The 14098-nt window shown below is 36.7% G+C and overlaps 1 protein-coding gene across 1 annotated transcript in view; it reads left to right on the top strand.

Moving 5' to 3' along the window:
* XKR4 (XK related 4) overlaps nt 1-10761 on the top strand; it is a 235180-nt gene extending 224419 nt beyond the window's left edge. The window contains exon 3 of the mRNA XM_074847428.1: nt 8645-10761. Within this exon, the coding sequence (XP_074703529.1) occupies nt 8645-9591 (947 nt within the window). The 3' untranslated portion in view covers nt 9592-10761. The remainder of the gene's footprint in view (nt 1-8644) is intronic.
* The last annotated feature ends 3337 nt before the right edge of the window (nt 10762-14098 follow it).

Here is a 14098-nt window from a genome sequence, read left to right as displayed (position 1 = left end):
ATCATCTAAATGGCATTTACCATGTACATATTTTCTTTTCACTTGATGAATATTTTTCCAGAGTGTTTTCAATAAAAGAATACCAGTTGCTCTTGTTAGCAGCCATGGAGTGAAAATCTGTGTTCCTCCGAATCAGTGAAATATACGAAGATAAATTTTGTCCAGACGTTGCAAAAGCATATAAAAGCTCAACAGAAGAATAAAGATAAAATCACAGAAATGTGATAAATAAAAATAAAATCACAAAGGCGTTTCCTCAAATCTTATGTTTTAACAGGATTTTTTATCTGTCTAATAGGCTACATCTTTTTCTCTTTCTCCTGTTGGGCAGCAAGTTGAAGTGCTACTTCTGCTGTTGTCTGTGGAGGGTGTTCATATGTGCAGCGCATTGGACCAAGCACTGCAGGTGGAGCCTTCTCCCATAGATGGTGCCCTATCTTTAGTTTAGCATTATGTTATGATGTTGTTTCTCCTCAAGAGGTAATGGCAGGGGTTTTGTTCTGCTTAGGGTTGCTGCAGTCTCCAGCTAATCCCTTGATTACTATAAGCTCCTTGACGCAACCTCAAGACATCAAAAGCACTTTTTGCCAAGAAACGTACAAATCATGGAAATGAGCCTGGAGTCAGTGGGTATGTTTATGCTGCACATACTTCACTGGAATATAAAGATACAAAATTACCTAACAGGCAAGGAGTCTAGCTGTGAAAGTACAGAAGTCTAAGTTTAGCTTCCTAACAGGAGGAATGATCTCATGCTGTCTTGCCAAGCCTGGCAGCATACAGACTGCATGACATACATGAGTACCTGACAGTTGTCACTGCTTGTGAAGGACTGGACTTGATTAGTGGTGTCCTGGTTTCAACTGCGATAATTTTCTTCCTAGTAGCTGATACAGTGCTGTGTTTTGAATTTAGTATGAGAATAATGTTGATAATACACTGATGTTTTGGTTGTTGATAAGTAGCGCTTATTCTAAGTCAAGGACTTCTCAGTATCCCATGCTCTGCCAGTGAGGAGATGTGCAAGAAGCTGGGAGGGAGCATAGACAGGACAGCTGACCTGAACTAGCCAAAGGGATATTCCATACTATAGGACATCATGCTCAGTATATAAACTGGGGGGGGGTTGTCTGGGAGGTAGCTGATCATTGCTGGGGAACTGGCTAGGCATCAGTCAGTGGGTGGTGAGAAATAGCATTGTGCATCACTTGTCTTTCTTGGGTTTTTATTTCTCTCTCTTTTTGTTATCTTCCTTTTTGTTGCTATTATTATTATTATTATTATTATATTTTTATTTCAATTATTAAACTGTTCTTATCTCAACCCATGAGTTTTTTTCCAATTCTCCTCCCCATCCCACTGAGGAGTAAACATTCATCTGCTTGAGAGAGGATATAGAGGATCCACACGGCAGGACTCTGGATTGTAATTTATAAATATAACACATATTTAGTAGAACAACAAACTAACAAATATTAGTAAATGTACTTGTGAGGGAGGAGAAGAGATCACCCAGGATGCTCACTCAGCTAGTAACTGGCCTTAGCTAGCATATTCTGGCAGTGTGACTTCAGTTCAAGTATCTTAAAGAGTCAATTACTTTTACAGATTGATGAGAAGGTAGCAGAGCTTTTGATTGCGTGCCCTAAAACCCTTTCATCATTAGCTATCTGTGAAGAAAGAGAGGCCTGAATTACTGACTGAACTCTTGAAGGACAGGAGAGGTCCAACTTCCATGGGTCTTGTGGTCTCTGCATGCTAAGTTGATTTTATTCGTAGTTTCCAAAAGTTTCCAAAAGAATTGCTGAGATACTAACAACAAAATCTGTGTAAAAGACTTCATTTGGATTTCAGGGAGAGGCAAAGGGAAACTGTTCTTGATGTTAGCTTGAAATAAAATTACGAGCATCATGCAGCTAGAGACCTGTTTAAAGCCATGACCAGGGTTGCTGCTCAGCAGAAGCATCTTGACAATATGTCTGACAGATAGATTTGCTAGGGTGGATATGAATTTGAGTGCAGCAAGAGGCAAATCATTACACAGGTGTCTGGTACAGGCCCTAATATGTACAAACTTTTGTAAGTTGACTTTGGTCCTCTACACAGAGTCCAAACCACCACTGGAAAAAATTTAGGAGTAGGTAGAATGAGTAAGGTTGAAAGTAACATTTAATATGTATAATGTTTCTAGACTTCCAGGGCAAAGGTAAATTGTAGTGGAGAACCAGACTAAAGAAACAGCTAGAAGCTGCCTCACTAGAAGTATCTATAGAAAGCAACTGAAAGGAATCATGGGAGAAATTATTCCTAAATATGCTAGCATGTTCTCTAAGCAACACTTAGCATCAGGCATAAATCTGACTTACATTTCAACAAGGAAGAGTTCTTGTCATCCCTTAACCTGCATTACCCCACCCCAGTACACAGTGGGAGAAAGTTAAGCCAAATGTTGACAGAGGCGCTGATGAAACTGTCTATATTGCCTTGAACATCCCCAGTTGCGAATGCAGCCTGTGGCAAACACTGGAAATATGGACCTCAAGAGATACATCCTCAGACACTCCCCTGTTTGGGGGTAACGAACAGTCTAAGCAAAACTACAGAAGTGGAATATTTCAGTGAGGTGCTTTTTCTATCTGGGCATGATCAGATCTATTGGCCCCTAAGAAAGAAGAAAACAGTCCCTTTCTGATCTCAGGGAGCTTGTTTCAATTGCATAGAAAACCTTTGACTATGATTTAGGACAGCTAATGTAGGACAAACTTGCTGATGTGGGAAAGTAATAGGATTATCTTGGCAACATGTTTATGGAGAATGACCCTGAACAACAAGGCCACAAACCTTTGAGTACAGAAAGATATGTTAAGATCAGCATACAGCATATTTTAGGGGGTTGGACCTGGCTGCATACACTAAATTAGTGGTGCTTCCCTCTTCTGAAAAAAGAAATGTGCCAGCAAAGACTCTGTCGGCGAGGATCCTTATACGTGAAATGTCCCTGACTACGAAACCTGATGACAGACACCTAAGGCTGTAAGGAAGGATTCCAGTACAGATACTTCATTACAGTGCTACAGCTTACCCCAGCATACTACATCTGAGGAAGGAAATAACCCAGGTGAGGGCAAGAGTTTATGTTGTTTCATCTTTAGGTTTCACCTCTCAGTGTTGGTCAGGGAACGAGACCCATGAGCATGAAACACATACTGAGAACCTGGACACACAGTCCCTGATATGATCAAAAGCTGCCCCTGAAGCATGCAAAGCATCCTGTGTACTAAATTGGGTGTGGAAGCACAGTATGAATTGCCATACTAGTGTATGAGAATAAAAGAATTAGTGCAGAAACCCACAGACTATTACCAAGCTGCCTGCAAGGCCTCCACATGAACATCAAGCTTGTGGCTATAATTGCAGAGCAGCATGGCAAAAGCTGTGTAAATATAGCAAGCCATTTTCTGAAGCTGGAGGGATGCAGCCATGATATACCGTTTCCTACAGCATTAAGGCCTTAAGGGGGACTATGAATGTTAGAGGTCCTTGGCTTTTGTTCAGAGAAGCACCTGGAAGCTTGGATGCGTATAATGTCACTTCTCCAGCTGAGTAGGAAACTCATAAAAATAAGCTTCCTTGAAAGATGTTGCACGGTCCCAGAGCCCAGGCAATGTTTTCATGCCCAGATGTCCTGCTGCATTTGGTATTCCTGCTTTCACATGAATTTACTCCTGGAAATGGTGAGATGAGTACAAGTTTAAAATGGAGGATGAAGCAGAGACAGAAGCCTTGGCAGGAGTTTGATTTCTGAAATCAGGTTGAATGTCAAGGAGCACTTTCTCTGATCAGTTCATTCATTTGTAGGGTTTCCAGCTGACCTGAGATGTACTTATTTTATATAGGATTTATGAACTGATGTGATTAGAGAAAAAATAGTTTATGGACCTAAATATGCCTTTACTCTCTCAAGTACAGATCAGGAGTAATATAAAATTAGTGTGAGAATGAGACACATATTTTTTTCAGTTATATCCCAGTCTAAAGATTACATTGTGGGAGTGAGAGAAAAATACAAACTAGTAAATCCTATATGCTGCTTAGGCAATAAAATGCTTTCCCCAAAGTTAAATAAAAGGGAGAACCATAATGAAAAGGCAGAGGTGCCAGCAGGATACAATTAAGTTGTGAATTGCCAAGCAGAGATGTAATATGTACAACCCTTATCTGTGTGAGCAAATCTATAAATATTCGTGGATTACTCATGAACAAAACATTTGAGTCAGTTTTCTCACAAATGCTGTTGAGGAGAACTTCATTAGCTTCCCTGTAGCTATTTGAGCTTGCTTCCCTGAAATAATATTAGATTTGTGAATGTATCCATCTCTCTATACATTCTCTTTTCCCTCATATATGTTTCTTTTCACTTGTGAAAGTCATATTTGTGTGTTTTTATCTTGTCTTTAAAGAGCTGTAGCTCCTCGCAGTGTATTGAGTATTATATTTAAAGTACCAGTACAGATATGCCACACTCTATGCAATAATATCTCATATATGGAGAAATTAATCATTTCAAGGGAAAGAAAAAATTGTAATTCAACCAAGACAATTCTGGTTTTTGTTTTCAGACAGGAAGGATGTCTTAAGGACATCTGAAACTCATCTGTAATTATAAAGTTGTCATTCCTTTATAAAATAATATAATTGAGTAAAGCAAACCATTAACAGAATAAAAGAGGCTAAATTTTCTTTTTCACTCAGAACAGATTCTAATTAGTTCCTGACAGAAAGTTGTCCTGATACAATGCATTATTGGCTAGTCTCATCATTGAGACTACTGTCAGTGGACTAAGCTACAAAGGCTGGAAGTGGGTATGTACACTCCCCACTACTTGTTATTCAGAATTTTTCAGGTGTCCATTTCAGAAACAAACAAAAGCATCATTTGCCTGATGCAATATGTGAAATGATCTTTTTCCTGTGCAAAGTCTGTATTTCTTTCCTCTTCAGTGCAGAACTTTATAGACCAAATCATATACCGCGGAAAAAATTTGAAGGTGAACATGCTTTCATGTTTCCCAAGGCCATTTTACAGAATTCCTGCTTTCCTGGGCTTTTAACAGTCTGTAACAGATGAGCATATAGCTTATTGAGTATATATTCACTGAAAATGGCTAGTTAATCTTAATTTCCAAGATCAAGACCCCAAATACAAGACTCTGATATACAACACTCTCAAATACACCAGAAAGCTGCTGCAGTGCCCAAAGAGAGTGTGGAGGCTGCAACTGAACAAGCAGGAAAGTTGGTTCTTGTTCTTCATGAGCAGATCACAGTCCAATCTTATCTGTTCATTTCTGAATGTCAAATAAGCCTTCCTGACTGTGGAAGTTAAACCACCTGCATTGTTACAAATTATTAGGTCTATAGGACATCCTTTTTTCCTGGTGCCATGTTAGTGCCTTTGAAGTTTTGTTTTGACAGTAATAGAAATTTATTTTCGTTCTTATTTTGAAATAGGGACAAAGAGGTTTATATGAACACATACTCACCAAATGCATCAATATGTTCTAATTAATGTATTAGCCATTCAGTGCTACAATAATTCACTTTATCTCTAACCCTTCCCAGTGAATTATTTATATAGTGACATTTATTAGCAAACTGCCATTTGCACCACTTTTACATTATTGTTCTCATTATTAATTATACTTTTAATAATTCTTTAGTGCTTGATCTCATCAATAAAGAAGAATGGATGGTGCTCATGAAGCATTTAGCCTTATCTTAATTCTGTATCCCTAACACCATTGCCAACAGCACAAGAGTAGATACATAATATTTTAACTGGCAGTTCTTTCCTTTTGTACATCCCCTTGTCTCATTTTCTCTCCTGTATGCTAGTATCCCTGAGTTTGTTCTGTAAAAGCAAAGGATGTTTCTCTATTAATGACTCTTTAAATAACAGAATTACATTGCTATTGTACTTGCTTCTTTCTGTCCCAGAAAATGACTATGAATTAATTAGCATTAGAACATTGGAAATACCTATGAATTTTAACATTTTATTTGGAACATTCTGTGTGCATTATTGAATAGTTTTACGCCTCCTAATGCAAAACTGATGATATCTCTACAAACCTCTAGGTGAGTGTGTGGGGTCATTAAAGTTAGATTTGCAAAGAAAATATATGGATTTCTCTCTCACATTATTCTTTCCTATGCTGATAATGCTATTTTTGAGCTCTTGTTCAGAGTGGTTCATTTGTATTGAAAGATTCTCTTATCCTTTATCTTATTCATCTACCTTTTCAAACTTTTCATTTCATAAGGGAAATGAACTGTGTTTTTTCAATACTTAAAACACTCCTACAGGAAAACAAGAACTTACGTTTTCAGCTGTTAGTGTTGTCTCCAGAGATAATGGTCACTGAAAGGCAGCCAAGCGTGAAAAGCAAATATACATGTCAGAAATGAAAATAACAATTTATACCATGACTCCTTCCTGTCTTCATTGATGATAGTTTATTCTCTCTGTGAAGGAGGATTACAGAAGTAACATTGTTGTTTTGGCATCCAGGCATCTGCGTGGGAAGAAAAATGCTGAAGTTTTATTAAAAATTCTCCCTGGAATCCTGAGTTTGTCCTATATTTCTGCTGATTCTTTATTATTACTTTCGTTTTTAAAATAAAGATTTTTTAAATTCATGGATTCATGGGAGCTCACAACATAATTAGCACCCTGCCAGTGACTGAGGGAGAAACCATGGCAAACACATTCCCTTCTGAAAGCAATAAATCCCTCTGTACTACTTCCCGAGGAAAATCTTAGTGTGTTAAGCCACATGGATTGCTTAAATAGATTTTTTTTCCTACCAGATCAGGTTTTATTTCCATAACTTACATTTTTCTGTTTTAAAATAAACTCTTTTTTTCAAAAGTGAATAGCAGCATGTATTTAGGCTTAAATTTACCACTCTGTATTAACAAATTTGCATAAAATTTATATTTAAGTAATATTTTTTTCATGGTTAAGTGCTAAAGAAAGCCATTGGTCAGGGAAGAAAAATACTGTCTATGCATCCAGAACCAAAGGTTGTTGAAATGATTAAACAGGTTTTAACAGCAGACAAAATAAATGTTTTCATCATTTCAGTTTGCTTTACTTCAATAACTAGTTCAAAGTTAAGAAACTGCTTAGAAATAGAGTAAGCTGAAGCATCATTATCTTTAAATGGCCTATAAATATATTCTCAGCCTGGGATGATGAGATTTATGAATTCATTCATTAACTGTATATAAAATTTACTTTGGTAATAAACCAGTTTTAAGCATAAAATGTTTGCTACATTTTACCTCTGTATACAACCCACCTATTGCAATTTTATTTAAATAATAAATACACTTGAAAGTCTGGGTTTCTGCATTTCAATTTAATTCCCGTTTCCATCCAAAGCAGCTTGATAAGAGTCATAAATAAATAAAAATTAATCTTCTAGTAAAGAAGATTTCTAACAGAATGCTATGTAAGTGTTAAGCATTTGAATAATTATGATGAACTATATGACCTCTTAAATGGGAATTTTCTGGTGGTGTATGGAAATAACAGATTAGTTTAAAAATTAGATTCATTTGCAAAGCAACTTTATTTTTAAGTTTACCTACAGACCACAATCAAACTCACTTGAGGAAAAAAGAATAATACACATTCACAATAAGCATAGAAAGGGGTTTTTAAAATTTTTTTTACAGTTTTGTATTTTCAAGTGAATAGGAATTATTTGCACAAAAATAATGTTTGATGATCTCATGAGAAATAATTTTATATTAAATAGTTTTTGTGAAAAATATTTAACAGGTTTTCCAGCAATATTATAGTTCAGGTCCTTATAAATAGGCAATTCTTTGATATATGGGAGATAGAATGGCTATATGAGCATTAAGTCATAATTCCCTATTTTAGGAGCATCTATACTCAGAATTTTAATTCAGTAGAAAATTCCAACATTTCTAAAATTAATTTAATTTTCAACTGGAAGAAAAAGTTTTGAGATATTCTACTTATTAAAATTCAGTTTAAAAGTGATGGAAATATCAAAATAGGCAACACTTTTCCCTCAGGAAGAGTAAGGCAGTTAGCTTAAATTTTGGTGTAACAAGAGTTACATTCATTTATTTTTAAAATGTAGATTTATGCTCACATTGTCATTGATTTAGTTTATATGTATATGATGCTGGGATTTTAATTAGGAAGACTTGGTTGCTTTATATTAGGCTTCTTTAATGACTTATCAAAATCAGAAAATTCATGTTCTTTCATTTAACACAACAACAGTACATCCTGTTAAATCACAGAGCTGGCAGAGACACCTATTCCCAACTTGCTCAAAGTTGTGAATTAATGAATTAGTTTCAAACATAAAATTGCTGGAGAAGCATTTCAGAGTGTAGTTTGATAGCTACTCCTCTTTGTGTGTATCCAAGACTGTAAGGGCAATGAAATTGCAGCAGTAGAGCTTCATTTCTCAATGCTGGCTGCACTAAAGAAGATTTTATTATGTCAGTGGTGGAGAACGCATTTAAAACAGCAAGGATATCACCAGATTCAACCAATACTAATTATACCTTAACTGCATCTCCTGTTTTCTCCTAGGTCTTACTGCTGCAGCATCTCTCGTGTCCCTGGCTTGGGCTTTGGCTTCCTACCAAAAGGCCCTCCGTGACTCCCGTGATGACAAGAAACCCATCAGTTATATGGCTGTTATAATCCAATTTTGCTGGCATTTCTTCACAATTGCAGCAAGGGTCATTACTTTTGCTCTGTTTGCCTCGGTTTTCCAGCTGTACTTTGGGATCTTCATTGTGCTGCACTGGTGCATCATGACCTTCTGGATCGTCCACTGCGAGACAGAGTTTTGCATCACTAAATGGGAGGAGATAGTTTTCGACATGGTTGTTGGGATAATCTATATCTTCAGCTGGTTCAATGTCAAGGAAGGAAGGACACGCTGTAGGCTTTTCATTTACTATTTTGTCATCCTTTTAGAAAACACCGCCTTGAGTGCTCTCTGGTATCTGTACAAGGCCCCACCAATCTCTGATGCATTTGCCATACCAGCACTGTGTGTAGTGTTCAGCAGCTTTTTAACAGGCATTGTTTTTATGCTAATGTACTATGCCTTCTTTCACCCCAACGGACCAAGGTTTGGGCAGTCGCCAAGCTGTGCTTGTGAGGACCCTGCCACTGCCTTCACCCTGCCCCCAGAAGTGGCAACAAACACTCTACGATCCATCTCCAACAACCGGAGTGTCACAAGCGAGCGGGATCAAAAATTCGCTGAGAGGGATGGGTGTGTACCTGTGTTTCAGGTGAGACCCACCGCACCATCCACACCTTCATCCCGGCCACCAAGGATTGAGGAGTCTGTCATTAAAATCGATCTGTTCAGGAACAGGTACCCAGCGTGGGAGAGACACGTGTTGGACAGGAGCCTGAGGAAGGCGATCTTAGCATTTGAATGTTCCCCTGCTCCTCCGCGGCTACAGTATAAAGATGATGCCCTTATCCAGGAGCGCTTGGAATATGAAACCACATTATAAACAAAAAAAAACACAGCTTGAAGAAGCTCCAATGTTACAGTCCAAATTAAGGGTTGACAGTAGGGCTGTAGGACTAACTAAACTGTGTACTACAAGTAGAGCAGCAAGCTGTAGTGTTCTTAGTCTGGCTATCATCATGATTATCATTTGATCCACTGTGTGCAGTCTGTCTGCAGGACACTGATAACAGCAGCATCACCTGAAAACCTCATAAAAAAACAAACCCTGACCCACACATACAGATCAGTTACTTCAGCTGGGGAAACGCACCCACGACTCCTTGCTGCTGTGAAACTCTGACTGCACAGTACTTACAATCAAACCAATAGGAAGGCTCTGACCAGAGCTTTCAACTTTAGCCAGTAGTGCATTTTATTTTAGAAACTGATATTTGCATAATCAATGGCAAAAAAACCCAAACAAAACCTTTTCAAACATAACAAAACTGTAGCACACAGTGTTGCTGTTATGAAAACTGTTTTCTGGGGAAAAAATAGGAGCATAGTAGTCTTCAACACTCCCATAAATCAACCATTCCAGTTAGAATAGGTTTGCAAAATAGTTCTTAATTAAAAAGATACATTGTCATGTTTGTAAAGCTGTCAATGAAATAAAAACTAAATTCTGATTAATTAGGTCATAAACATTAATACTACCAGAACTGTTTGTTTTTTGTGGAATTTCAAACTCTTTTAAAATGCAATTTAAGTTCTTTACATTGCTTTCAACAGAAATCCTATGCAGCTCACTTATGGTTTTCAGGAGAAATAAGGAGCTCTAACTCGTAGTGATGTAAATTAAATGATAATCATGATTCAGTGTTCAATTTGCAAAAAAAAAAAAAAAATGATATATATGTAAAAGAACAGGGAAGTATAGTTTTCGTATTCTAAACGTTTTGGAGGACCCCATTCAGATATTTCGGAAGAAACTACGAGGAGATGAACACACTGAAATTTCTCTGTTTCAGGACTGAGAATGCATGATTCAGTGTGTGAATGTATGCAGGGGTGACAAGAGACTGTGACATGCCATACCCTTCTAGTGCCAAACATTGTATAACTGCAAGGTTGATATTGCCTGAGGGACAGATAACAAGTGGCACGAGCCCTACCAGAACAAGAAGCAGGAAAGACCATTCAAGTTCTCAACGTGTAGAGACAGCTCTGATTTTTCCCACCCAAGGTGAAAGTGATGTCTTTTAAAGGCTTTCAGTCACCTCTTAGTAAGTATATTCACTGAAGTATAATATAAGCAAGTTAAGTGGAAGACCCTCTTCTGCCTGTTCAAGACTTGTGTTCAGATACGTCTAAAAATTACATTGAATCTCTTGTAATAGAGTGCTTTTTCTGCAAGCTTTTGGGTTTGAAATACCTCCCTAAATCTAGTCAATGGTATCCTCCTTTATGTTAAAAGTATCCCCTGATGGTGCTTTCAGATGCATTAAAGGTGCAAGTCAAAATTTGATAGTATTTTTTTTAAAGCCGGTGCAGAGTGAAAAACTCATGAATTATTTCAATATTTTTGTAAAGTAAAAATATGGTATAAAAAGGTTACTTTTTATAAACCTCAAATCTTTTAATACATTTCATTCTCTTTATAGCTTAGATTTTAAGAATTGGTCCATGAATTTTATCAACTGGCTTCTGCAGGTTGATATAAACCTGGTTTTCACACGTTATGGATTTGTTTTGCAGTGTAATGCTATATGAAAGCCTACATGGGTACTTTTAGAATACTCTATAAATTGTGGATCCTGCTTCAAGTGTAAAAGTGGCTTGTAAAGACACCAAGCGATTCCATAAGAAACAATTTGCTATAACTATTTCCATCCGTTTTAGGAGAGCAAAACAGAACTGAAGAGTTAGTGTTGTAAATGGCATTGTCAGGATGGAGAAGACCTGATGAATGGTGGTGTAATCTTCACTGTCAGGTATATCCAGTGTAGTCACTGCTGTATATGCTGCTGGGTAAATTTCAGTCTTTTCCTATTATTAATATTTGTACTATGAAATGGCCGAGGTTACACAGCCTATGTTTATTTGTATGCATTCAATTAGCCATTTTTAATGTTGACTTTTTTTATTAGTGAAATGTTCAATACCTGTTGTTCTTTGCTGGGACGAGTTCCTCAAAACAAAACATCTGTGAAAGTGCAGGAATCTGCAAGGCAGAGGGAACTTTACATAGGTTAGAAAACACCCATGCTTCAAGGATTTCTTAGGTATTTTCAAATTAAGCAGTGGCTGTCTGCCTCTATACTAATTTTTTAAATAAAGTATTTCTTTGATAGTCCAAACTTGAAGCTCTGATTGCCCTTCCCTCCATGGAGATATAGGTGATTTTTCTGAGAAAAGCACTCATATTTTTTCAGAAAATATACCACTGCAAGAACTTCTAAAAAAAACGATTTTGGGATTAAGTCCTTTGTCCCATCAAATTCAGTAAAGCCTTCACTCCATAATCAAATGCTTAGTTCACACAAGGAAATTGCCATTTTTCTTTACAAACAAGGCAAATAGTAAACTTTGTAATCCAAGATGTGAGGGGTTTTTTTGGAAATAGTTTGATGTGTTTGCTGCTGCTTTACAAACTCAGAAATTTTAGCAGAAGTGAGGCACAGCGGGCAACAGTCTTGAGCTCTTGCCTCCCACCAGCACCTCCTGGGGAGAGGGGCAGCATCGCAGCTGTCAGCGAGGCTTGGCCTCTTCTGATGTCCCTCTCATCCTGTCTTGCTCTTCCTCAGAGCTGTAAGCCCTTTGGTCAGGGCTTACAGAATTGAAGAAACATTGCTTCGTACGGAATTTAAAGGGTTACGGTCTGGACCAGTGCTTGCATTTCAAGGTTTCTGAAGAAGGTTTGAGGTGAGTTTATTTGATTTGCTCTTGTTTGGTTTTGGAAGGAAGGACACAGAGGTGTTATTTATCCATTTACTTTTTTTACTTTCCCAGCATTTTTGATTTTTTTAATACTGTTTGTAAAAATGTTTATCTTAAGCAAACTACTGCAGGGTCTGAGTGCACATGGCAGTACATATACACACCTTGTCTTCAGAATTCAATCCAGCTGTTTGAAGAAAGGGGAGAAGACATTTTACACTGAGTCAAAATTTGCTCTCCAAAATCTTGCTCTGTTACATTCGTAACGTCAGTGATACTTACACTGAAGAACAGGGTGGCCATTGAAATCTTAACGCTCAGATGACTACGCAGTTTCTTAATTTGCATTGCTGTGAATAGTCGCATTAAAAGCTGTAAGAACTTTTTATAGAAATTGTAAAGATTTAGTAGTCCACGCTGAAATTCCATGATGGCCTTATGGACAGTTAACAATCAATATGCACTATTCTTTTTACCACAGACAGTTTTAAAATCAATAAGGTTCAATTAAGACAGCAATAGCAAAAAAAAAAAAAAAAAAGAATTGTAAAAAAAATTAACTTCTGCTTTTGAAATAATGAAAAAATCAGGTCTTTTAAATTTCATTCCAGAATACAGGAAAATAAAAAATCGTAATTATATTCTGGAAAAGAAAAGCAATCACATCTCTTTGTTAGAAGTAAGAATTATGTAAGCATAGTTCTGATGAACCAAGAAAATTTTCCGGCAGAATTAATGTAACTTATCTGGTTAAAGTCTTGGTCCTAAAATTTTGAGAGTTGTGGATTTGTATGTTACAGAAAAGACAATTTAACTAGTATCCACTGCTCTAATTAGATAAAGGAGAGGTAATGCATACCTATAGTCATTCATAAAACTTATAAGAAAATGTAAGATAAACATTTTGTCATATTTTAAAAGTTATTTGTTCTATAATAGGATAATTATTTTAAAAGAAAAAATTATTTGAAAATATGTGCAATACTTTTTTCCTGCAGATTTAATAATGAAAAAACTTGTTTCCACTTTTGTTTATGTCAATTTAAATATGTTTCTGTGTTTGGGTTATATGGGCTTGATGGCACATAAACAATATTTTCATTGGCAAATCAACAAATCTTCTATTAATTAATTTCTATCACATTGTAGAAAATTTTCCTTCTAAAATTAAATGCTAGGCCTCAGCTGCCTGATTTTGTAAACTTTTAAACAGAGGAGGTAAATTAAAATTTTATTGGAGCTGCAGTTTTTAATATGTGGTGAATAGCTATTAAACCCAAATTCATTTAAAACATATGATAGTCTTGCCAATATATCATTATCTTCCTAAAAGAGCAATTCATGAGCAGTACTAAAAGTACAAGTGCTGCTTTATTTGGAAAAGGACTCCTAATCACACAATATATTCATTTACTTTTCACAATTAGCCTGTTGGTTTTTTTAGAACCCAAACTAAACAATTTTGAACTGTTTGTGATTTGATCATACAACTAAGAGTGTTAAAAGTGGCACTGTATTGAGTTTTAGTTGGCTCTGTCAGTGATTCAGTTTCCAAAGCCACTGCCCTTTCTCTGCTCTGTCCCTGAAGTTGTGCAATCCGGAGTGACTGAGATGCTCTGATTTACTCT

This window comes from Strix aluco, chromosome 1 (assembly GCF_031877795.1).
Source record: "Strix aluco isolate bStrAlu1 chromosome 1, bStrAlu1.hap1, whole genome shotgun sequence".
Lineage (NCBI taxonomy): Eukaryota > Metazoa > Chordata > Aves > Strigiformes > Strigidae > Strix > Strix aluco.
This window is presented reverse-complemented; position numbering and strand designations above follow the sequence as displayed.